Consider the following 26,472-nt stretch of genomic DNA (forward strand, 5'->3'; position numbering starts at 1 on the left):
TTGCTAGGTGTGATGTGAAGCTGAAAAGCTGTCCCTAGAGCTGCCTGCTTTCCTTTTCTTTTCTTTTATTGAGTTCATACTGCAAAGTATGTTTAAATCTTGCAGTGGTTCTGCTAAATTGGATTCAGCTGGGAAGCAGGGAGCTGTGTGCTGCATATTGATTGGCAGCACAGGCTAATTAATTGCACAGTGATTACATTCACACACCTGCCCCGGGCTTGCAGAAGGCATCAGGTTGCTTGTTGGAGGCAATACAATGAAAATGATGGTTTGAATTATTGCACAGTGACTGTACACTGCAGTAATGACCACCATGACTCACTGCTTTAAAAACCAGGAGCCACACTTGCCACTTGAATATTCCCAGAAGTCAGCAGACCAGGAAGGAGATATAACCCACTGAATACTAGGGTTATATACCTACTGGTGCAGGTGAAAGCCTGAGCATACCTTTGCATGGGGTTTCAGAAATATTGTCACAAACCTGCTGACACTAAGGGCTTCCTGGCTGGACTATATGTAGCTGGTCACTCTGAATTTCCCTGAGGCAGCTGAGACACAGCAATTGTGTGAAACGGCAGCAGGGACTGCCAGATTAATTCTTCACTCCTGCACATTTGCTCTGAGAAGAAACATAGTGTATTTTTAAAATTAAATCTTAAATTGTAAATCAAATGCTCTGTAGTGCACTGATACGTAATGACAGAGTGCCTTAGTATTGTTTAAGCAGACCAGATTTAAGAATTAGGAGCTAGTCTTTTATTATTATGTTTTATTGCTTTTGCTTCTCCCTCTGAAAATGAGGAGACATCAAGAAAGAGCAAGAGCAAAGGTTTGCTGTGCTGCCCTCAAGGAGAGAGATACAATGGTATATTTACACTTATAGAAGAGCAGGAACCACAGGTCAAAATGAGTGTGAGCTGGCTTGGTACTGCAGGAGAAATACAGGCAGTCACAAGTCCATGTGCCAGGTGACAGAGCAGCACCGAAGCTACCTGGTACCTGAAGGGATACCATTTGGGACAAGCCAGCTTGTGACTGAAGCTGACTTGTGGAAACCATTCAAGCCCAATGGTTATAAGGAGCACTTATAGCAGGAGGAAAAGATAGAAGTTTCTGAAGCCAACAGAGCAGTCCTGATGGAAATTGATAGGCAGTGCTGTTAATTCCTGTGGTTAAAAGAGATATTTGGGAGCATGGAGCTTCATGGAGATGGGTGAGACTGACAGAAGACTCGCAGGGCTGGTTTACATCTTGTGTCACAACCAGCCCAGCTGGACTCAGCTGCAGGGCTCTGTGCCACTGGCAATAGAGGCAGATCTCTTTTTTTCATGGTCACCTTCTTTCCTTACAGGAATAATTGGAGCTACAAGAACAGCAACTAAAGTACAAGGTTTCACCCACTGCAAGAAACAGAGCTGCTTTGTTTGGTTTGGTATCACTTCTGATTACACAGGTGTTAAGGAACACATTGAATGGAGGTAGCTTGGTGTCATAACTGCACAGACTTATTAAAAGTCTTTGTTCAGACACGTGAATTTGTGTGCTGTTACTTTCAGTTCGCTGTGAGAGAAATTATGCAGTGCCACAGCTAGAGGACATCAAGCTTCATTTTGCTTCCACCCTAGAAATGGCCAGTTTTTGATACCATCTACTTACACTCATAAGCTAGCCCATCTTTGATCACTTCATCCGTTCAGCTCAAATTATCTGAGATGGAGGAGAAGGATTCATTTATCCTCTGGACTTGCCTTTGGTCACCTTGCTGGGTTCTTCTTTCTCCCAGCTGGTGGTGGAAGTGAGACCCTGAACCCAACCTAGCTGCCGGAAGAGCTCCAACATCTTTGAAATTCTGGAATCGTTTCATCATAAAACAGAGTATTAGGAAGATGGGAAAGCAGCAAAGTGATATATTGAAAAACCCATAGCAAAAAAGCTAATTTTGTGCATCAAACATGAATGCTGACCTGCAGAAAATTCAGGTTTTAATAAGTGCTTTTTCATAACAGAGCCAAGGGATCTTACAAAAGTCAAACCAACAAACTGAAATAAGATAACCAACAACGGAAAACCCAAAAGTAGAAAGAGAAGTTATTGTGATCTTCAGGGATCACACCCGGGTAATTGTCACCCTCTAGTCAGAAATAAACAAGTTTCTTGTTGTCTGACAGGCAGAAAGAGGGAGAAAGGAAGTAGGATGTAAAGCAAGCCATGGGAGCTTCCTGCATTGTAAAGTTCTTGGGTGTGCAGAAAAATTGGATAATGGAAATGATGTGAGAAGCTCAGTGTGTCCCATGAGGCAGGCTTGCCTGCCCAGTGTCCTCCCTACCTTGCAGAATGCTTGTGTTACTGGCCCACCCTGGTGACAAGTTTATAGCTCAGGAAGTTGTGCTTCTCAGCCTGTGGTCTGTGGAAAGCCTGTGGTTGGCAGAGCACTTCCTCCTGCTCACTGCTCCCCTTCTTCCTCCTCTACTTAATTGTCCACCCTTCTGCTCTTTGGTCTTTGGTCTACAGTTGATGCTCTGCACATCCAGGAGTTTTGGCTCAGCCTGGGAAGGACCAAGGTTAATAGCCAATGCAGCAGCTGTTCCAGCTGCCAAAAGGTAAGACAAACCAAGGGTCTCCTAAATATCCTGACACCTCACAGCTCAGCATAACTCTTTGTCTCCCACCTACTCCACTTTCTGTGACAGGCACCATCAATTTCAGCAGTGAATTTTGCACTCTGCAATTGAAGTCTCACTTGAAGTGAGCTCTTCTGTACCTGCCAGGGATTCCCAAATGCCCACTTATGTGAAGGCTGGCAGGTTTGCACGCATCTGGGCCTTGTTTGCACATGTTCATCTAAGTTTGCCAAAGTGGAACAAGCCATCACACTGCTAGGGAGCTCCATCAAAGGCACAGAGGATCCGGTGGTCAGGTGTGGGAGAGCTCACCTACCCTTAAACCACTCACCAGTGAAAACCAACAGAGGAAGTTACAAAAATGAACAAGTTCTACTATACTTCAAGGGCAAAAAGTTGTCATGTCCCCTTGTGCAGGTGGAAGAACTGTAAATCATGTGTCAATTTATTAAGTAACCAGTAGCCACTGAGTTTTCTGTTCACATATGACACCAGACTGATGTCTTATATGGTACATGGCTTGGCTGGAAAGTCTGCACACTGGAGGAGCTGTGTGGACATGCCCTGCTGCCTGCAGAGCTCAGCAGGGGTAGCTGGGCTGGCTTGCAGGAGCTGAGCCTCAGGAGCAGGCTCTGCACAAGCACTTGGAGCTCGCAGGCAGAATGACCAAGCCCTGCTAAGCCCTGGTGCCCTGGCCACTGCCATCACCAGGTTTAAAGCTAACACTTGGATTTTCCTCATTACTTCCTTAATGCAGCCAAAGGACGTGACTGCAGCTTATCTGCTTTTGAACTTTGTAGAGCCTTGCCCCTCTGAAAGGTGAGGAGTCAGGTCAGCTCTGCAGAAGCCTTGCTGGATGAGAGCTGCTGGTGTCGTGAGGGACAGAGGGAGCTGCTGGTGTCATGAGGGACAGAGAGCTGCTGGTGTTGTGAGGGACAGAGAGCTGCTGGTGTTGTGAGTGACACAGAGAGCTGCTGGTGTTGTGAGGGACAGAGAGAGCTGCTGGTGTTGTGAGGGACAGAGAGCTGCTAGTGTTGTGAGGGACAGAGAGAGCTGCTAGTGTTGTGAGGGACAGAGAGAGCTGCTGGTGTTGTGAGGGACACAGAGAGCTGCTGGTGTTGTGAGGGACACAGAGAGCTGCTGGTGTTGTGAGGGACAGAGAGCTGCTGCTGTTGTGAGGGACAGAGAGCTGCTGGTGTTGTGAGGGACAGAGAGAGCTGCTGGTGTTGTGAGGGACAGAGGGAGCTGCTGGTGTTGTGAGGGACAGAGAGCTGCTGGTGTTGTGAGGGACAGAGGGAGCTGCTAGTGCTGTGAGGGACAGAGCGGCTGGTGTTGTGAGGGACACAGAGAGCTGCTGGTGTTGTGAGGGACACAGAGAGCTGCTGGTGTTGTGAGGGACAGAGAGCTGCTGGTGTTGTGAGGGACAGAGAGAGCTGCTGGTGTTGTGAGGGACACAGAGCTGCTGGTGTTGTGAGGGACAGAGAGCTGCTGGTGTTGTGAGGGACACAGAGCTGCTGGTGTTGTGAGGGACAGAGAGCTGCTGGTGTTGTGAGGGACACAGAGCTGCTGGTGTTGTGAGGGACAGAGAGAGCTGCTGGTGTTGTGAGGGACAGAGGGAGCTGCTGGTGTTGTGAGGGACAGAGAGCTGCTGGTGTTGTGAGGGACAGAGGGAGCTGCTAGTGCTGTGAGGGACAGAGCGGCTGGTGTTGTGAGGGACACAGAGAGCTGCTGGTGTTGTGAGGGACACAGAGAGCTGCTGGTGTTGTGAGGGACAGAGAGCTGCTGGTGTTGTGAGGGACAGAGAGAGCTGCTGGTGTTGTGAGGGACACAGAGCTGCTGGTGTTGTGAGGGACAGAGAGCTGCTGGTGTTGTGAGGGACACAGAGCTGCTGGTGTTGTGAGGGACACAGAGAGCTGCTGGTGTTGTGAGGGACAGAGAGAGCTGCTGGTGTTGTGAGGGACACAGAGCTGCTGGTGTTGTGAGGGACAGAGAGCTGCTGGTGTTGTGAGGGACAGAGAGCTGCTGGTGTTGTGAGGGACAGAGAGCTGCTGGTGTTGTGAGGGACAGAGAGCTGCTGGTGTTGTGAGGGACAGAGAGCTGCTGGTGTTGTGAGGGACAGAGAGCTGCTGGTGTTGTGAGGGACAGAGAGCTGCTGGTGTTGTGAGGGACAGAGAGCTGCTGGTGTTGTGAGGGACATGTAACCACTGTCCCTCACCAGAGCACAAACCTGGTGCTCAGGACCAGTGGTGGCTCTCTCAGGGCAGGAGCAGCAGGGCCAAGTAACTCAGGGACAGAGAAGGAGAGGGTTCCTGCAGTGCTTCCCACGAGCCCTCCAATGCTTCTTCCTACTAAATTAATCAAGCTTGATTGTAAGTGCTTAGAGAGAAGCAGCAGCAATACCCCTGGCATTGTTTGACCTTGTCAACAGTCTTTCAGCAAGGAGTGCTCTCAAGTGATGGAGAACTGTAACTAAATGTTTATTAAGTTGCCAGCTTCTCTGTGTTTCCTGGGTTCATTGTGTCTGCCCCTCTATTTAAATACACAAAGTCATGTATACTATAAAGGACTGCATATGCATAAAACCCCAAACAAAGTACAAACTAATTCTCATTACTGATAGTTCCCAGGTCAGCTCTACTAACAAACAAGCCTTCTCACACACACTCATAGCCGTGGCATGGACAGAAACAACACAAAAAACAAACATCAAAAAAATTCCTGAAGGAAGAGCCCTTCTTTCAAAGATTCACCTGCTTTTTTTTCCCTTTCAGTCTACCCATTTCCTGCATCCATTAACACCAATGGAATATGCTGCCTGTGGCCCCACACTGGACTGGGGCTATTATATCCTATAGTGTGTAATATATCTTGCTGATATTCACAAACTGTACTGCTGCCTTTAGGTAACTTTGCATATTTATTTTTGCAAATTTATTTTGTATTTATTTTACATATATATTTTGCAGACAATAATTTGTCTCACAAACATCAACTGTATTTCTCTTTTCACTCAGTCAAAACATGCTTTGTCAAGTCAAAACCACTTTGCAGGTTTTATTAGCTGTGCTCCCTTCCTAACAACATTCAGCTAATGATAAGTTGTTCTCCCCCACATTTACAATCAGAGATTTTCAGGGCATGTGTCCTTTGCCTATTTTAAAGCCAAATTATTCTCTTAGGAATGACAGTGTATCAGCAAAACTAAAGATTTTTCTTTGTGTGCAGGCAATGAAGGATCATTTATATTTCTGCAAGGCCCTTTCAGTGCAAAGAGAAGAGAGCTGCTGAAGCACCAGCCAAGGCAGGGTCAGAGTGGCTAGAGAACAGACATCTTCCTCAGCAAAAAACTGCAAACATGTTTGCTGGATATTCCAACTTCTCTGGAAAGGCTTGTGCAGTGCAGAAAACAGAAGCAAATGTTGTGAAGAAGAGAAACAACTTCCCAGGCTTTAAGACCATAAGGAAACCCCAGACCTCCCTCACCCTCCCATGTCAGTGCTCAGAGCTGAGCCATGACCTGGAGAGAAAGGCTTATTCTCTGCATTCCAAAACCACTTGAAGTGTTGGGAGCACAAAGCACCCTTGCTTTTACTGCAGGGTCAAGGTGATGGGCAGAGGTTTTGCCCTTTTCCAGTTCATCTGGACAGGAAGGAAGATGGGAATGGAAAGCCAGGGAATGCTTTTCTATATTGTAATCACCTAACAAAGAGGGGAAAAGGAAACGGAAAATAAAGGGGAGGGACAAATTTCCAATTCAAACTTCATTAAGAATAGACTGCAGTTTAGCTCTCATAAAGCTATTCTGTTTCAAACCCTATACATTAAAAATTATTTGAAATCTGCATGATTAGAGCAAAAAACCTTGGCAAAATATGTAGAGAAACATCAGACTAATGATAAAAAGCTATAGTCTTGCTCACCTTGTGAGGGGATTGAGTGTAGGCAGGAGGCACACAAGCTATGAGAGACTAACCACACAAACTTGCATAACAGTTTTCCTCTGCACTAAGAAATATCTGCAAACGCCTATCTCAGTCATAATTTGCAACTAGAAATGGTTGTTTTGCCAAGGGAAATAAATCCACTGGACTTTCATTCTGCAGCATTTGAAGGAGCAGAGCACAGGGCTTCTGAGGCCTCTCCTCTCATAAGGCACCACACAAAGTGGCTTGCTTACACACAAATATTCATGCTTTGTGTAAGCTTTCCTTCCAGTGTCAGTGTGGATGGATTTCAATATGCAGTGCTCTTAGAGAAAAAAACAAATATCTAAATCTGTGAACCTTCTCTTTGTCTGTCCTCCTTAAGCCTCACTCCAGCAATTTCATACACCTCATTAATTTTGATTAGGCATTAGAGAAATGTGTTTATTTCTTGCTTTATTACCTGATGGGATCCCTGCCTGCATTTACACTGGGGCAAGGTTAGAGATCTGCCTTCCTGAGGGAAGGACAGGAAGAAGAAAAGGGCTCATTTGGGTATTTCAGGGATATGGAAAGGTGGTGAAAGGACATGGTCTCTCACAACCTTCTAGTGGTGAACACCTCCAGAACACCTGGAAACGGCTCAGGGTGGGAGAGGTGTTCTAGTTTGCTAAGTTGTGCAACCTGTCTTGTGGGTGAGCATGGCTCTTGTCCTCCTGTGCTGGTGGGACAGCCTGGGACTAAAGGGCTGGTTAGTGGAGCAGTGTCAGAAACTGCTAAAATGTCCCTGCAGTGACTGGCAGCTCAGCATGTGGCTACAGATCCTGCCAAGCAGCAAGACAAACCTGTCAGCTCCCCCAGACCCCACCAAACCACTGCTGGGACCCCAAGCTTTTTTATTTAATTGTGTTTATGGTCACTGCATTGCCAGGGCTAAAATGTAGGTAGGTCATGAGCCACAGGATTTGTGTTCATAGACCACAAGATAGTTTAAGACAATCCACAGCATGGTTGTCTTGGTCATGTCCTGCCCAAAACATCCGTGTGCAGGCTGCTAGTGCTTGTCTAACCTGGGCACTCTGGCTCAGGGGGCCAGAGGGGGACAGAAGGTTAGTGCTGGACACAGCTCTCTGGCCTGGCTCCCTGCTCAGCTTGGTGAGCCATGAACAAATTTAAGGCTTGGATTCAGCCCACTGGCACCAGTCACCCTGAATTACTCCCTGGAGCTGCTGCTCTCCAGTAAAACCAGAGATCACTATGGGTGCATGGGTTCCTAAATGGACACAACAAACAAACACACCTAAAGTCAGGCAGGGTAAATCCAGGCTAATGTAGACAGCCAGCTCTAATAGCAAACGGAGACAGCAGAATGCCAGGCCAAGGGACTAAGCCCATCATCTACCCCTGTCTCAGGCTGTTGTTCACAGTGTCCCTCCTGCCATCTCTGTTGATTTTCCAGCACTGAGGACCCATTTCTGCTGGGAGCATAACAGCTGTTTTCCCTTTTGGCTAGAAAGGTTACCAGTGAGATCCAGCATAAAATTAACTACTTTTTAATCCCAAGAAAGGATTTGAATGGGAGTTCAGGACGCAATTACACAAAAACATTCTGTATTACATTTTTGTCCTATGGACAGAAAGGAAAGTTGGCCAAAGCAAGTTCTTTCCTGTATGTTGATTCAGCAGAAGAAGCTTTGAGCTTTGCCTGGTTTCTTGTTTTGTGAAGGGTATCAGGAGTGACAAATTCCTTGAAGAGAACCTAAGGGGGGCAAAAAGGAAAGAGAGAAGAGAAAGATTCTTGGCAGGCGAGATGAAAGGTTGGGCTGGGTCCCAGGCTGTCATTTCACCAAGTATGTGTGACAACCTTGTTTTGCCTAGAAGTCTGCTAGCAATTTGCAGAACAGTGATGCAGGTAGCCAGCAGTGCTCTCTGTCTCCAGACTCTGCTATTTGTTGGTCTCTCTCTGTTTCCTTGGTGAATTTTTCCAAGCAGCAGAAAATCTAATCCAGTTCACAAGGGGCTGCAGCTGCTTTCTGTTCTGCCCAACAGCTGCTTTTCCAAGAGAGAGACTTCAAAAGACTGGCTTTCTCTGGAGAGCCATGGGAGGGATGTACGTGAGCTGTGTGGATTCCCTATATTTGACAAAGAAGGTTGTATGTATTCAGTTGCTTTCAACAAAGCACTTGAAATTCCCCAACAATTCATTAGCCTTGCAAAAGCAAAGAGAACGTATTAATTAACATGGTCAGGAGATAATTTCAAGCAGTAAGACAGGTCTTCCAACCTTACCAGGGATACCCAGACCCTGAGTCACCTAGAGCAAATCCCAGCAGCCACACCTCTTGCAGGATCTTTCTCAGAGCCAGGATTCCAGGTCTGCCTCAGAGAACAACTCTCAGGGTGGGGTTTTGTGCTCCTCCTCATCCAGGGCAATGGAGGGTGCTGCAGGAAGAGTACCACTTCCACATCCTCCCAACACACCACTTTTTCTCCAGCTGTAGAGGCTGTGTAAACACTGAGGAGAGCTGGTTTAGCTCCATAATCCAACAGGGAACTCATCCACCAAAGAGAAAAGGCTTTCTGAGAAATGGATTCTGCTCCTAGCATCACCCCAAACTTAAAGGACGATCTGAGGAAGACCAGAGTTTCACTGCTCAGCAAAGATCCAGGGGATTGGGCTATGACATAAGTGTCTATAATCAAATCAGCTCCATGAATCCGTGCCTTGGTTTCCCTTCCTATAGTAACAGTATCTGTCTTTAGCTGGTTGTTGGGAGGCTTAATATCCATGAACCACCCAGAGATCCTTTCATAGCAAGGATTTTATATTAATCACACAATGTGATTACACTTACTGAAAACACTTTGTCCCTTTTAAAGGTACCGGTAATTCAGAAAGCAGAAATCCTTTACTCGGACACAAATACATTCTCTGTTTAGCAAAAAGCTAGTAGAAAGTCTGGGAAAGGCACACACACAGGCATGTATGTATCCATCTATTTGAAAAGAGCTGCATTCCATAGCACTCCCTGGCTTGCGTGTATCTAACAGAATATCTATTTAGGAAAATGTGACTAGCACAAGCAGCTATGCAATGCTCACATCTGCTAATCCTTTACTGCTCAAGTAATCGTCTTTGCTTGCAAAAAGATTTATAACACTTTGGGTGCAGGCAAAGAGGAGCTAAGCACTTCAAAACTCTTGCAACTGATTATCTTGGGGGAAGCACTGCCTTCATGGTCCCCTTCAGCAGGGGACCATCTCATTTCTGGAGGTAGGTAGAATTACTTTAGATAGTTCAGACAGGTACAGAATGGACAGAGGAAAGGCTTGTGGCTACAATATTTACCATACTGCGTGATGCTTGTAGCTCTATTTCATTTGCACAGGTTAAACAGCACTGCTCCCTTGACCACAGCTGCTTCACTGGGCTGTGTTACCAGGTATTTTCACAGACACATTTCCCCCCTCCCTCCCCCACAAACTTCACAATTAAAGGACACCAGCTGAAAGCTTGCCTCGCCTCTCTGAGATACAGCCTCTGACAGCCTGGGATGGATTCTGAACTCAGCCGGGTCCGGCTCTGGAGAGTTACTCCAGACTGACACCAGAGCATGGCTCCAACTAAGCCATGTGCATCTGTGTGCTTTAGGAATTCCCCTTGCCAGGGTGGGGAGAAGGGAATGGCACTTGTGCTCCTGCACTGGGTGAGCAGATCAGGGCTGCCAAACAGAGTGCTGGAGGGAGAGTGCCAAGAAAACGCAGCACAAACACCAGCAACCCTGTGCAACAGCCCTGCCCTCCACAGCAGATGGGGCACAGCCACTGCACCAGGACAGCCCTCCTGTCCCCCGTGCACCACAGGCAGCCCTCTCTGGCTGGGAACAACAGGAATAGTTAGGCAGATTTTGACCCTGTACAGCTTTTTCGGTGGATAGTTCTCCATGGATGCCTGCCTGCCTGTTCAGCTGCCTTCTCACCTTCGTGCAGCTACATCAGTGCCAGAGCCAGGGTGTGCCCAGCACCCTTACATCTCCACTCTGCAGACAGGTCTCAGCTCTAACAATGAATTCCAGAGGACTCCGCTGCTGGCTGGCTCTCCTGGAAATGCTGTGCTGCCTTGTTCAAGTGGTGTGTAACCAGGACAGGCTCAGTCACGTATATCCCCCTCAGGCACTTTGCTCTTCGAGTACGTGGCAGCCCCCAGTGATTTCACTCCACAAGTGCCATACAACATTCTCTGTGGCCCATGGTAACCTGACCCAGCTTTGAACAAGTTTTACAGCTCAGAGAACAGTCAGGAACCCAGGCCATGTCTACCAGGCTGTATGAGCATTGCCTCCTCTCATTCAGCAAATTCTGGAGAAGAAAGCACCTTCACTAAACCTCTCAAGTACCTGTGCCTACATTTTAAAAATACATTTTCTCATACAGGCAGACAGGCACACATGATTTTGTCTAGCTCCTGTCTGTATTTACTCTAGAGATTCTGCTTCATTGCTCATCATGAAACATCTACCCAACACCACAAAAAAACTAATCTCAGAATCGGGATTAGGAAGAAATGTAGGACATAGACTGAATTGCAGATCACTGCAGACCAATGCCTGCTCTGAGATCCAAGAATTGCAACTTCATTGCCCTTGTAGCATGATTTAGCATTAATTGCTTCCACTGGTTCTTGAAGGCCTTCTTAAACTCTCTTCTGCAGTCTCCTCTCATTCTTGATTTCTCAGTTTTGGTCTAGAGAAATCTGAAAGTGTTCTTTGGTAGTATGAATACTTCAAAACTATTTTTTTTTTAATAATGATCAAACATCTCAGCTCTGTAACTATTTCTGCTTTAATTCCTCAGAAGGAATGAAAGGCTCCAGGTCAGCCAGGTCAATTATCTGTGATTCAGCTGCTGCTCTGAACACTGGGACTGCCAAGGTCCATCCCAGCACATCCCATCCCCTGTGGCTTTAGGACCACCCAGAACTGATGACATTATAGCAAGAGCCATCATAGCCTCTCTCTGGTCTTCTACAGAACATGTGCTAAACATGCTTTACACTGGTTCCTTCTAATCCTAAATCTAATTAGAAAGATTATTATGACATATTAAATACCTAAATTAATTGTCATTAATTTGTAATTCCTCACGAAGGGCAACTGAAACAATCACAGACACACAGACACCCTTCCCTACACAGGGGGAATGCCTTTTGATATAGTTGGAAAAGTGTGATAGACTTCTGGGGCACCAAGAGCTTTTGATGACCATAATTTCACTCTACCCATAGATCCATCTGCACTAGAATTTGACCAGTCATTGCAAAGAGCTGCCTGTTCATTCTAATTAACTTCCAAAAAGCTATTTATTTCTATTCCCAAATGCAAAAAACCTTCTCCCTTTAAAATTATGAAGATTGAAGGTCTGTGATGGACAATACTTTTTCCAAGTTTCTCTAAGACACTTTGGTTTCTGTGTTCTTTATCAATTGACCCAGACAAGCATTTAAAACTCTCCAGTTTTTTTCTTCCTAATGGATTTGGTTTAGGTGTTTTCTTTAATGTCTATTATTAGACATTAGGTCATTTTGGAAATTTTTCTGAGTCTCACAATCCTATATTGCTGGTCTCAGAGAAGCCATCTATATTTACTGATGAATAAGTGGAAATATAGTCCTATTATCATTTGGAAATATGATATAAAATAGATAATCTCTAAAGTACCTGGACTATGTACACATGGTTTGATAAGGTATGAAGCCAGCCCAAATTTGTGCCAAGCAACCCTCCCAGCTGGTCTCCAGAACCCACTGCTCTACATGAACACCTGTGCACACAGAGCAAGGGAGATGTGTGCAACTTTTTCCACTTTCAATGTGCACATATTTCAGCCTGTGTTGCCTCCAGGCTGTAAAGCCAACAATACAAACCAGCACGTAGCCATTTAGGACAGGAAGTGAAAAACTATATTTAGCTGAACCTGTAGTAGAAAGTAGATGATCAGAATATTGCCTACAATTGTGCCCCCATTCCTGAGCACTGGTATAAGACTCTGCAGTGCTGAGAGGTTCCTGCTCAGGGGCAACATTCCCAGTGTGCTCTGTCCTCTAGGAACCAAAGGGACAGCTGCCTTCTCTGCTGCCACCAGTACCACTGCACAAGTGTTCCAAGCATCCACTAAGTTTGGCAAGGACTCACATACTGGAAGTGCTGCAGAAACCAGGTAACAAGTTAGTGTGGTTCTAAACATGCTTTTCAGTTAAATGAATTTCAGGAAATTTTTGTCTCTGCCCTACCAAATTCAAGTAGCTTTGGAGAGCACCTCCTTTTTTTGTATCTTTACAGTGATATCCCACTCTTGGTGCAAAGCATCTTGAGCACAGATATTTCCCTCCTGAGAAGCATCATCCACCTCAAATAGAAAGTGTATCCCTTATGAGAGCTTGACAGACAGCAGGGATTTAATAACACTGATTTCTTTCCAGTTTCTTGAACTGTCCCTTCCCCTTTAAACACCACATCTCACAGGTTCTGGTGAGAGTACTCCCTATCTATGAAGAGTACTTTACAAGACTTCCTGAGGCAAACAGGACTTTTCCCACTGATTCAAATAATATGAGATTATTACAAAGGATGGCTTTTGAGTTTTAAATAATTTTTTTCTCCTTTCAAACCTGAACCTGGTAAAAGCTTGTATAAGATTTATTTACTGCACTGCAGAGACGTATGTGTAGCCTGGGTAGAAGAATCCCTTGATAACAAAGCTCTTGTGACCAACTCACAACACCAAGGTGATGGGTTTGATCCCTGTATGGGCTATTCACCCAAGAGTTGGACTCAATGATCCTGGTGGGATCACAGAATACTCCAGGATTCTGTGAAAACTCCCATTCCAGCAGAAGGCATGGTTTCCATAGCATGCTTCATAGGTTCTATGGTCTGCTCTACACAGGAGATCAGACTAGACAATCAAAACATTCCCTTCTGAAGCTAAAATCTGTGAATCTATGAGAGTGGTTCAGTTCACAGATTCCTCCAGCATTTGACTTCTTTATATCTATGTTCATCACATTAAATCTGTCAACTGTGATGTGGGTTTAGTGCCAAAAAAAGACATGTCACCAAAAGATGCACAATCATTACTTCATTAGGTAATCATGTCTGGTGTCCCAGAAATGAGAACCACTGTAACCCATCCCAGCTACCTGAAACACCATTTTCTCAGAGATGGATTCAATATTTGCACATACCATCTCTGTCTCAGCTCCTGCCTGCTCTACTCATCATATCCTCCATACATTTGCCAGATGTGGGAGTGAAGACATTTATCTTTACACGAAACCATCATCACCATGGTCAAGCGGCTCACATTTCTCCAGATGTTTTGTGATCTCACCACTTATTAATGTTCCTAGGAGTTAGCCTGACCTAGGTGAGAATTAATGGTTAAATTTCCCCGCTTGTCTCCCATAGCATTTTGGAAGAATTTGATTAGACTGATTTCTATCCAGCCCCTGGCTGCACTTCTCCCTCATTCCTTTCTGAGTGGCTACTAATTCTGGAGGCAGATTTCTCCCCAGTGTCTTTCTGACATTTGACAGATATAAATCAGCAAAACTTGTTTATGGATTTACTACATGCAGAATACACCCTAGTCTTTCCTAGGAATGAATGTATGGATATTTCCAAGTTGCTGGGGTACTTCCATGATAATTTGCACTGCCATAATTTATGTGCATGTGAGTAAGCTTTCCCTTTTAACTAATGTTAAAACTATGCTCCACAGAGGGGCAATCTCAGGAATTTCTCATGCAATTTTGGTGCACAGAATTTTAAAATCAGGTCTAGGTTCTCCATCAACACCTTGCCTTAGGTTACTGTTTCTTTTGAAAGCTATGAACTCCAAATACTTTGCATAATTTGCCCCTAATTCAGTGTAACCATAACAGGAAATCAGCTAAACACCACTTAGAAATGTTTCTAATTCTGTAATGTGTTGGAAGCCACAACATATGCACGCTAAAATGTAAATTTGAGGATCTTCAGCAATATTATAGCATGTAAACAGAAAGAGTTGAAATAGATTTTAAAACACCCAAGTTCCTCTTTATGAGTGAAAGATAGATTGGAAATAAAGACAATCAGTTAATGAAATAAAAGGTCATTCTGTTAAATTGCTCAAATGCTCAAAAACATATAAAGAATGCATGCAGCATGACCACTGATGCTTCAATATTCCTCCAACCACTTGATTTACAGGTTGATTCCTAGGATGTATGGCTTGTTTACTTTCTCCTGCAACTCTAGACAGAAAACAAACCTTTGCAAGCATGTGGCTCCTTTCAGACATCCCAGAAAGAGATAAACTAATATATCTTCCAGTGTATCATACATAACATCTCAACTGTCACAAATGCAGAGAATATCTGCAAATTGTAAGTTCCTTTCACCAGTCTACAGGGATTGGATGCTTTCATTTTTTCCTGACAGCTGTGTGATCTTTGTCCCTTAGTGTTTAACATTACATGGGACTGAGGAATTATACCTTGAAACAGGAGTGGCATTGTTCCACTTAATGCAAACAATTGCACAAAGGAAAAGCAGTGACAACTGCAATGCAGGGCTCTGGCTCCATCCCCCCCCCACTCCATGTGTGTATTTGGGAACAGTGCTACAGTAAAACCATCACACAGGGGCCTGTCAGCAGCAATTTCCCCCTGTTTGACTGAGTGTGCTCTAAGTAGGGCAGCACCCTCAGCAACTGGAACTGCAACTATCCCATATCTATCCACCTATCCACAGAGCTGCTTCTACTGCATCCATCACAGAAATATCTGAAACCTTTATTCATGGAAAACAGGCTAAGTGTGTTAGACAGATAAGAAAAAGTCTCAGTATCTGGTATTATTATGGTTTTCCAAGGGGGAAAGGGGGGGAAGGGGGGTGTGACTGACAGTTTCAGCAGCTATGTAATTTTCCCTTGCTTGTTTAAAACAGGAAACAGAAATGCCCAGCTTCAGCATGGGCTTTATGATACAACCAAGCCTTGGGAGGATTCCAGCCTTATCCTGGAATCCCAGTAGCTTGCTGACTGTCCTTTCTATCAAAGCCCATTTTCCTTCCCACTGTTTTCCCGAGGTTTGGTTGTGCAAGGTGCAGTGTTTTGGCCAGAGACGAGGGAAGCCTTTCCTGACAGAAAGTACACTGCAGGTCTCCTGGGAGCCTGGGGACAGGGTTTGTGGACACCTTAGTGTGCAGGCACTGAAGTGACCATTAGCTCATGAGGACGAGCCCTTATCCACTTCTGCATTTGAGCAGAAACAAAGCAAGCGTCCCAGAAAAGCCTTGTCACATTTCCAAATCCAAAGTCCCTTTATCTGTCCTTTGCCCCAAACTGTAGATTTGGATTGATCCTTCTTCCTTAAATAGCTAAGGTTCAAGCTAAATAAAGCTATTGTAGTTTGTTTTCAGCTGGAACATGCCAGTTAAAGGAAATACTGTAAATTACAACACAGTCATGCCACACCATTGTGACTGTGTAACCAGTAACTCAGCAGTCAGCTCACAAATGCAGCCGAGAACTCTTTGTTAAGTAGGAAAAGAAAAGCAACAGTTATTAAAAATGAACAGTCACTAAAGATTTGGGACTTACCCTGAGTCATCCCTGGCTCCCTTCTCTCCTGCTGATGTTTTCATCATTACAGCAAACTTTAAGTCACTTTCTGTGTCACAGTGGCTTGAGAGTTCCTCGGTCAGAAAAGCAATTCCTTCCCATTGCTGAGCAGAACTTCCACATCCTCAGGTTTTGTACTGAAGATGGTATTTCAAGGGCATGAGGGGGAAGATGTTGAAAACCAGCTTCAGGCTCAGTAGTATCGGAGGGCAGAGGACTAAACAAGCACTGAAATGAAAGCAAACTACCAAGAAGATCCGATTTTAGCCTCTCTTATTTCTACTTCCTGTATTTATATGAACGGGGGATTTCAGGAAGAGGCAGTCTTTGGTGGTCAAGGGTGTGCATGTGTGTGAGAGTGTGTGTGTGTTATAAAGCCATATTTAGTAGTGCAAGCAGGTTAACCTTATTAGAAAGAAGGGCCTGAGACTTTCAACTAATTTGTTTCTCTAACCTAAGTTTCAGAGGAAATAATTTTACAGACTACAGGTATGTCAGGAGGCAACGGAGCACAGTGAACTTTGTAAAGGATTTTGTAAGGCAGCAAAGCAGCAAGCCTCCGTCTGCAAATTCCTGAAGCATGTGTATTTCTACTGCTTGAGTAACTGGAACCAGATGGAGCTTGGAAACCTTTATATTTACACAGGACCTGAGAAAACGAAATGTCTAACGCTGGCAGAGGACAGCTTTGCAAAAGCGTTCCCAGTTAAAGCAAAAGCTAGTGCTGAGGCTGTGTGGCTGCTGGCAGAGGAGCAGCTCTGCACGCCGGGGAGCTCCCGTCGGGCTCGGAGCTCGCTTGACCCGCGGTTACCGCAGTGATCCGGGCTTGCTGTGCGGGAAACCCGAGCGAGCCCGCGCCAGCTGTGCAGGCTGCGGCTCACAGATGTGCTCTCAGCCACGGCCGGTGGCACTCCTGTTCGGCAGCCCCCTTGCTCCAGAAAGATTTGATGTTAGGGGAATACATAATGGGAAAAAAAAAAAAAAAAAAAAAAGGCAGAAGTAGAAAGAAGAGGTGGAGAAAAGCAATTGGATGGAATGGAGTGGGAGACAAAATTTTCCCCCCCTTTATCTTTAGAAGGAATTTCTCAGCCTTCTGAAAATAGACAGTGCCACACAGTCCACAGCAGAAATGCAAATTCCAGGGAGCTGTCAGTGTATTGGCAAGAGGGAAACTAGACCTCAGTGCAGAACACAGAGCCAATTCTGCTGGCACTGAGCTAGAGAGAATCAGGGAGACTTTTACCATCACCAAGTCACACCTTTGATGTAACACAAGACAAATTTTTTTTTATTTTTTTTTTTTTAATAAAGACTCTAACTTCAGTTCCCATTAGGAAATTTATCTTCTAGCTTTTACAAGGATTTATCTTAGAAACTCTATTATCTTTGAAAGAGCCTTACTGAAAGACTGCATGATGGAAAATTCACCACGGTTCTAAGTAAGGCATGTTAGCGCTCAATTGCTGCCATTATTTAAATTCACACCTGAATTTTTTGCCTTATCTAGTTTTAAATTTTCAGCTACTGTATCCTGTAATGCTCTTTTCTACTATATTAATGATCTCCTTGCTCCAGCTCCTGGAGTAATTTTCAGGCAACAACAAACTCATTCATGAAAAATTTAGTCCTCTTAGACAAACTGGTTGGCTGAGATTCACTCATCCTTACTGCAGACTTGTCAGATTTCAGTTTGAATCCTTCTGTGGGTTCTGGGATCACAGGTCCAAGGAAAAAAAAATATATATATTCACCAGCTGAGTACCTCAGGTATTGGCATGAGAAGAATCTCCTACATGCATCACACAAATTGAACCCTATCTCAGTTTCTACTTTCCTCCCCTGCAATTCTGCAGGGACCAGGCCCACTCAGCATTTGCCCTTCCTCTGCTGGAAAAAAAGGTTTGCTGAGACAAAAAATTGCAAAGTTGTGCTGTCTGCATGGACCTGCTCACAGAGAAAACTGTTCACACAAACAGGCAGCCATCCTAGGCAAAGACTTAAGATTTTGCAAATGCAGAACACAACAGAGTTAGAAAATTTCAATTATATTTTTTTAGGAAATAAGAAAAAACATTACTAGAACAATTATAAAGGTCCAGGAAAAAATGGCAAAAAATACAGAATACAAAATTCTGGTATGTTGGTGCTATCTCAGTTTCATGTGATTTGAGTGAAATCATTCATGCTACTTCCAAGGTAAAGAATACATTTTTAGAAATTTGAAGTTTTGAAATTTGTTTTGTTAAAGATATTGACCAAATTTAACTCCAAAAGTCGCATATTTTCTGCAAAATACTCAGCATTTCTGTAAAATATTTAAAATATGAAAAAGAAGACAAATTTTACTCAAGCTTTACTGGATGTCTTTTTGAGCTGGAGATTTGACAGGTTTAGTATGGGACATTGTGTTCTAGAACCATGCTTTGGGCAGAAACAATTACAAAAAAAGCTAAATGACAAAGTGATATCCAGTTCCTTCAAATTTACATTCCTCTGTTATAAATCCAAGCCAAATGGGAGGAATTAATTTCTCTTCTAGGACTGATTCACCCTTTCCATCTTAAGCCACAGCATCCTGCAGCCCTTTTTTGTAGTTTCATGCGACTGGGTTGGAAAAGTTTAAAAATGGCTTATGGGGGAAGCCATTAAGTACAGTGAACACTTCAGCCACAATAAAGGGCTTTCAGAACATGCCCAGATTATACCACTGCTCTGCTTTCCATACAGGAGGGAGAGGCTACATCAATAACATGGCTTGTGATAGGAGCCCTTAGGAACTGTCATGCCTATTGTGTCACTAATCCATAGATTATGTGCCTTTTATAGAGCCTATTACATAACAGATCATGATGGGTCACAGTGTCAAGGATGGAAGGATTAAATGAAGAGGCACTTTCCACATCCAGATTCTGGTTTTTAGAAGTTCATTCTGTATAAAAGAAGGAATCTTTTTATTTCCCCAGCTCAGAAAAATTTAGCCTAGCATGCACTAAAGAATGAAATCTTTTTCAAAATTCAGAGAAATCTTCTCTTCCAAAAGACTTTTCTGTAGATGCACAAAAAGCCCCACAGTGGCTAATGCCAGGTTTACACAGCAGTAGGGATTCCAGTCTCATGCACAATGCTTAAGAAAAAGATCAAGCTTTGTTTTAACTTGCATCTCCTGGTAGTAAATTAGCAAGGAGTATTCATGAGAAGCTTCTTGTCTAATGAAACTGTAAACACACCAAGCCACGAGATGAGGTAAATAAACTCTTAGCTCCTCTTTTTCCAGTAACTGCATTTAAAGTTTTTCTTAAGGCCAGCACAGACTGCACCACAGACTATACAATATACTGGGAGTCTCCACACACCCCGAGGCGGACTACAGGCATGCTGGAAATGGGAAATCAAGGGCAAGAAGGAGTATTTCCAGAGCCTAGGGAACTGGGAAAGGAAAATAGTACTGTGTGGTCTTTGGACCTCATTTCCAGCCACTCATCAGCATGCAGCCCTCAGTGTGAACCTGCAGGACACCAGTGTATCACTGGATGAGGCAGCCAAAGTGCTCTTGATCAGGGCTTTTTCCTGAGGTTGCCAGAATTGCTTCTGGATCAGTGCCTCAGTACAGCCAACTGTGCTCTCAGCAAACTGAGTTCTCAGTTTTCTAGTCCTAAAAGAGCAAATTGTGTGTTTCAGAATTGCTGCAAATCAAACCCATACAATTAACTCACTCCAGATAATGGCTTGATCCAGGCAATACTCCCTAGAATACACAGAATGTGGGGCCTTCTGTCACTCAGTTCAGCAGGGTCCAGATTTCACCAAAAAGCTAACATGTGCAGGCACATGTCCTATTTGGGTCCCAAAATTTCAGATTTTCAACAACATATATGAGAATGCTTCACATCTACTAATCATCTGAGAAAAAAAAAAAAAAAGCAAACACTCTTGTTTATATAATTTATTGATAGTGTACATATTTTTATATAGTGCATTATAATACTGACTGCTATAATCTTTATAAATGCTGAGTTAACTATTTTTTAAAATTCTCACAACAAAAATAATCAAATATCATGCCAACATTTTGTAACAAATTATCACATTAAATCCATTTGGATTTCATGACATGTTTATCTGTACAATGGACCCCATATCACAGAGCATTCACAGTGCATAAGGTCACAGTCATTGAAAAAATAAGTAACATGAGAGATTTCTGTTATTTACAGTTTACAAACCCATCCCTTTCTGTTTTCAAAGTAAGCAGTTCTAGAAAGTTTTCATAATATTTAAAGAGGTATTGCACCTCTGAAGGGTGCACTGCAAATGCCTGCAAGTATGAAACACAGGTTTTTAAAAGGTTCAGAATTTATTTCAGTGACCATAAATGATTTCAAAGAATTTCTTGCAGTGGAGGAGATACCATGAGCCAAATCCTATGCTCAGTTCCACTGACACTAATTTGTGCCAGCTATCAGGACACTAAGGAACACTGGCACCACTCCCAAGAACATGAAGGCAAGAATTTGGTGTTAACTTTGCTGCAGTAACAGCCATTTGAAACACAGGTGTTGTTGGGGAAGCAGATTTACTAGTTTTCTTTGCATACATAACTGGTATATGAATAAAGGCCATAATCTTTCTGCAAAAACCCTCTGAAGGGAAGCATCTCAGTTGTTATTAATCTTTCTAGAGATTATATCTGTCTGGTTTTCACATATTCTGATACCTTTAGAATTTGCTACCATGCCTACTGCTATAAACCAGTCTTTTTATTTGTCGTTCAAGTTTATCAAGACCAGCTCAGTGACAGGACAGCAATGACTGCCTACATTCTTTGTGCAAAGGAAAAAGAAAAACAGAATGAAATTCCAACTGTCAATTCTTCTAAGAAAATATCCAAATTGCATTAATTTCCCATAGTTATTAATTTCTTTCAGACAGTGCATGGTATGGGAGCAAGCAGAACCATGTGATGAACAAACTGCCACAATCAATCACTACACATCCTGGCCTGTGGAGAAGCAGCCACACACATCTCACGTGTCAGGACTTCACAAACTTCTCAGGGGAAAAACCATCAGGACCTCACATGTGGGAAAATGTGAGAAAAGTGCTCAAGTTATTGAAAAGGAGGCTTTTAAACATGTACACTGTAGGTCAGAAAGTGGAACGCACACATCAGTTGAATGACATTCCCTTCTTCAGCAGGACATTGATCACTTGCATACAGACTTTTCCAAATGGTTCAATGGAATAATAACGGGTTTACTACAGAATTGCTGAAACTAAACACTGTCATTTACCTGTGTAACCATCACATAAATCTCACCATCTAATGAAATGAAAAAAGGGGCATTCAGACTCATGGAAATAGAAAGAAAATTCTGCAGCAAAAGCTGCAGAGATTTTCTTCTGAATGTTTAAACACAAATAACAGAGAGATCTGAGGCTTGCAATGACAGAACATTATGCTCCAAGGTGATGTACTTCAATTAGGAAGAATCTTTGGTTTCACCTGGCTATCGGAGTTATTTTAGTGTCTGTTTTGTATTACATAACGTCTGATATTTCCTTGGCATGAATAATCAGACAGTATTTCTACAGCTTAAAGAACTCTACCAAAACCAACTAACAGTGGGACACAAGTAAATGGCATTACAATTGCAAGAAATCCATGAAAGGAAGACAACAAAACTCATGAGGCATTTGTGCACCTAGAGCAAACACATAATAGAAACCAGTATAATTAAAGCAGAGTCACAAGGGAAATAATTAAAGCAGAGTCACAAGAGAAATCAGACAGAATAGAATCTTCTCTGTAATTGCTAAATATTAGATTAGTAAAGACCTCCACCATCTGTTTACATGTTGACAGAAAGCTTACAAATATAATCTAAAACCAGAAGTTAACTTGGTTTGTTACAGCTGCAGCAAGCATATAAAAACAAAATAAAATTGGCACACCAGAGACCGAGCCAGGAGAAAGATGGTTGACTACGCTGTACTTCTTGGGAAGACTTAAGGTTTCTTCTAGGCTAAACTTCAGCCCAGAGAGAAGCCCTTAGACCACCAAAGAGACACTGGGATAACCATACCTGGAGCTTCTTAGACTTAAGACATGCAGATCCTGAGCTTGAACTCTTTACACAATCAATACTTCATAATGCAGTACAATTGTTATGGTAAATAAATGGAATCAAACACTGCTGAACAGAATGGAAACACTCCCAGTTCCTTGCTGGAGAGAGGATTACTCCCCATGGGTCTGTGTGGGACTGTGCTACTCCAGGGGAATGCAGCTCAAAAGAGCTGCTAAAAGCCCTCCCTGGCCAGCTGTAACTCAGTTTTGATCCTGCTCATACACAAGGGCAGATGCACAGTTGAGAAATCTGAGACAAGGAACAAGTTCTCTTATTTACAAGAGTGGAACTCTGAAGTGGTATCAGCAGAGCAGAAGTCCACAGATTCTGGCCAAATCTTTTAATTTGAGAAAGAAATAAAATCTTTAGACTACAAAATAGAACATGGAAAGAACTGACTATGATAAGAAACCCAGAAACCATGCTCCACTGTCATCTTAGGACACAATCCAGCAAGGCACTTGGATGGATGCTTAGCTTTAAAATGGAATCAAACCTATTGAAGTTAAGCTTTGCTGGATATGGGATATCTTTTTCTGAGTTGTGTTACTTTTCAGTGTTAGTATGCTGGCAAATTTCAGATTGCACTAACAGTTTTCTCTCTCACATCCACCAGCTTTCTTTTCACTCTTGAGCTGAACATTAACTTACAGAACATTGTGACATACATTCCAAACTCAGCCAGATAACTTTTGCAATGGTTAATGAAACAAAATGGCTGCAAAATTTTATAGATACAGTCCGAACAGCTACAATATAGAACTGTGCTAAGAGTGGAGAGCCAAGCACAAATCAATCCTTTTCTTGAAAATGGCAACATTTTTAATGGTTTCCTGACCACACAAGCTGATTTTTTTTTTTGTTTTGTTTTTTTTTTTTGTATACATGTGAAAGGCACTAGTCTGCTATTACTCAGCAATAGCCTCCTGAATTACTGATACATTCTGACGTGGGTTTATCTCCAATACAGCAATTTGTCAATCAGATTTTTCTTGGACCATCCAGTTTACCTGCATGGCTTAGTGTATAACTATTTATTTTAACATATGTACATGGACTACTTAGGAGCTTCTTGAAGTACTTAATATGATTACGTGTCCAAAGCCCTGATGCAGCATCTCATAATTCTTTGGCAAACAATACATGTAGTGGTGGTGAAAAAGGAGAATTCTACTAATGTTATTTATAATGATAAGCACAGCATGATACTTGTCTCATAGTAGATGCAGATGAGAACACCCCATGAAATGCAGCATTAGAATTCAATATAAATTGTTCTGAAGTGAGTTTATGTTTCAGGGAGAGCTATAGATGAAAGGAACCAGCCACACACTATAAGTGTTGTTCTGGATTCTGAGACTGTTTCTGCTAAAAAACAACGCTGGTTTTCTGGAGCAGGTGATATTCAGATTAGGCAGAGTCATTTTAAATGACGTGTGAAGTACTTACGGAATTAGCAAACAAAATTCATGTATATTTGGGCAGAAAGTCAGCTGCTACAGAAAAAAAATGGTGCCCATACTCTTCTAAAATTTTCTGGCTCAGAAATAAGAAGGTACAATACAATTTTGATGCCCTCATCCCTGTCAACTCAGCTGATCACTATGCATTCAAAACCAGACTTTGGAACTACTGTTCTATGATGTAAAGACAACTGAGCAGCCTGAACTATGCACAGGAGAACAAATGTTTGCTTGGAGACCGTTCTCCAAGACCACAAAAACAGACTATAGGAAAAAACCCATTTACTCAGCCTCTCTCTCTCTGCTCCTTTCAGTCTCATATCTAAGTCATCACCGGATTTTCAGCAGTGAGCTGTCCTCCTGAAAGACAGCAGGGGAGAGAGGAATACTAGAGAGGGATATTCCTACAGGGGTGCAGCAGTAAGCTGCATTTTCACAGCCTTTCTGCAACAGAAGACTCCAAGATGAACATGAATTCCATCTCCTCAGCTTTATACTGCAGCAAAAACGTCGTGAATGCCTGGAAATGGGGTCATTGGCATACTTGAGATAAAATGTGTTTACTGCCATTCTTGACTATTTAATAAAGCATTTTAGTAATGCTGTAATTGTGTCCATCTTTAGTTCTTAACTTAACGACACAACCTTTTAATTAAGGTAAGAAACCCTAAATGGATACTAATACTGACATTTGTAACAAAATGTAAAGCAAATAACAAGTGTTGCTCTTTTTCTGTTTAGAATCACATTGAACAGACCCAATTCTTAAAAAAAAAAACCACCAGCAGCAGCATACACTCTTTAATTTATTCTAAAATAATTTAAAAAATAATTTTTGTTGTAAACCCATTGCCTGGTGTAAACAGTATTCTGCATGTCAGCTAAACATAATTATTTGTCATATGTCAAAAGAAGGAACTTTCTGAGTAAGTGCTTATTTGCTAAGTTTTTATAGTATATACTCATTGACACAATTTTTTATATTTAGTCTTAATGGAAAATATTAATACATTTAAAAACACATCAACTGTTAGTTGATAGGGTTGGTTTGGTTTATAAACATTAAAAAATTTTAAAAATCTATGTATAAAGGTAACTGTGCTTCTTTAGAACTTTATGTGATCATTCACATACAGCTTCAAAACATTTTTAAAGTTTAGTAGCAATTCAAAATATGCTGTTTCAGTGATTTACAATTATATCACTGCTAAATTGTGGAATGTTACCTGCTATTTTAATACTCTGGGCTGGATCTTGCTGTCAATTATATCCAGAGTAATTCCTTACATCAGATTTATGCTGGTGGAAAGGATATCAAAACTTGGCTTCTACTCAGGGTAAAAAAGAAGTATATAATGCTTCAAAATTTGCATGCAATCAAATCAAGGACCATATTCTCTTGACAGACTTGCTTTTGTCAGGGTGACTCTTATCTGCACTGCTCCGTGTCAGAAATTCATCTTCATTAAGCTTCTGGGAATAAGAAAAAATGGTGCAGAATACACCAGCTTCTTGACTGATGAAATAAGCTTCTTTTTTTCACCAATCAAACTGAATCAAAGCAAATCATAATCAGGGTGGGTTTTGCTGTCAGAAAGTCTGGATTATGTTCAGCTACTACTCCCAACTGGTAACAATAACCGATAGTTACTGAGCACCCAGTTATATTTTATTTCTTTAACTTCTAAATGTACACAATGGGCTTACAATGGCCAATGCAAAGGATTTTTTTTGTGGCATAATAGTCCACAAATGTCAGTTTATATCTATGTATACAGCATTCCTCATTAACAATAAAACATATTTTTCAAGTATGAATTTCTGCATGTAAGTTCTTTTCTTCAGTATGCAGTTACTCTGACTTCTAGTGTGCATCATCACAAGTGATACAACATACAACCATTTCCTCTTCTTTCTCTGCCACATTGTTCATTGAACAGAGTGATAAATATCCAACATTGCCATCAAAAATTGTCAGTGCAGTTTCTCTATAAGCAGAGCACTTGAAGGGGGAAATGATCCTCAACAGTGCATGCCATGATATGTGCCTTGGACTTTCTGGTCCTGTAGTTTAAATATTCTGACTGAGCCAAGAAAGGTTCTGAACTTGCCTCTTATCCTTCCATGGAAAGTAAATGTCAAAACCAAAAGAACTATAAAGATTTTTCTCCCATCCTCTTGCTAACCCTGATGGTGGTGGTTGATTGTCTGCAGAAGGAGAAACAGAATGCCCAGAAATGGGTCCTTTTAGAGTTCTGCATAAGATCCATGTAGCTTTATGACAGAGCAGCAATATCCAAAGATGAGGAAAATGCTTTGGTTGCCTTCAGCTAGCATGTTAAAAGAAAGGTATGCTCTCCTTCCATATAGGTAAAAGTGCTCGTTAGCTGATTAAGCAGGAATGACACTCAAATTATTGATGGAAAGAAGGTAGAAATGTGAAATGCCTCCTGTCATTTACAGCATGTGTAATCAGAAGAGTTTCAGTCTTTCTCCTTGTTGTGGTTTAAAGTTCTTCTCGGCACATAGGGAAGTTGACAAAGGTGAAGACATTGAACTCTATCATTATAGATAAACACAGGAAAATAGCATAAAGAAGCAACACGTAGATGCCTAACTTCCTGTCAAGTTTCCACTTATTTACATGGATTCCAAACACCTGCAAGCA

General features: G+C 42.5%; 2 protein-coding genes across 5 annotated transcripts in view; both read right to left on the reverse strand.

The window, feature by feature from the left end:
• RIN3 (Ras and Rab interactor 3) overlaps positions 1–16,712 on the reverse strand; it is a 66,256-nt gene extending 49,544 nt beyond the window's left edge. Inside the window, exon 1 of the mRNA XM_064423538.1 lies at positions 16,193–16,712. Within this exon, the coding sequence (XP_064279608.1) occupies positions 16,193–16,239 (47 nt within the window). The 5' untranslated portion in view covers positions 16,240–16,712. The remainder of the gene's footprint in view (positions 1–16,192) is intronic.
• A 3,429-nt stretch (positions 16,713–20,141) lies between these two features.
• The window catches only part of SLC24A4 (solute carrier family 24 member 4), an 87,856-nt gene continuing 81,525 nt past the window's right edge, over positions 20,142–26,472 (reverse strand). For all 4 annotated transcript variants that reach the window (XM_064423540.1, XM_064423541.1, XM_064423544.1 and 1 more), the window contains one exon: positions 20,142–26,463. In XM_064423540.1, the coding sequence (XP_064279610.1) occupies positions 26,311–26,463 (153 nt within the window). In that variant the 3' untranslated portion in view covers positions 20,142–26,310. The remainder of the gene's footprint in view (positions 26,464–26,472) is intronic.

This window comes from Passer domesticus, chromosome 6, assembly GCF_036417665.1.
Source record: "Passer domesticus isolate bPasDom1 chromosome 6, bPasDom1.hap1, whole genome shotgun sequence".
Taxonomy (NCBI): Eukaryota; Metazoa; Chordata; class Aves; order Passeriformes; family Passeridae; genus Passer; species Passer domesticus.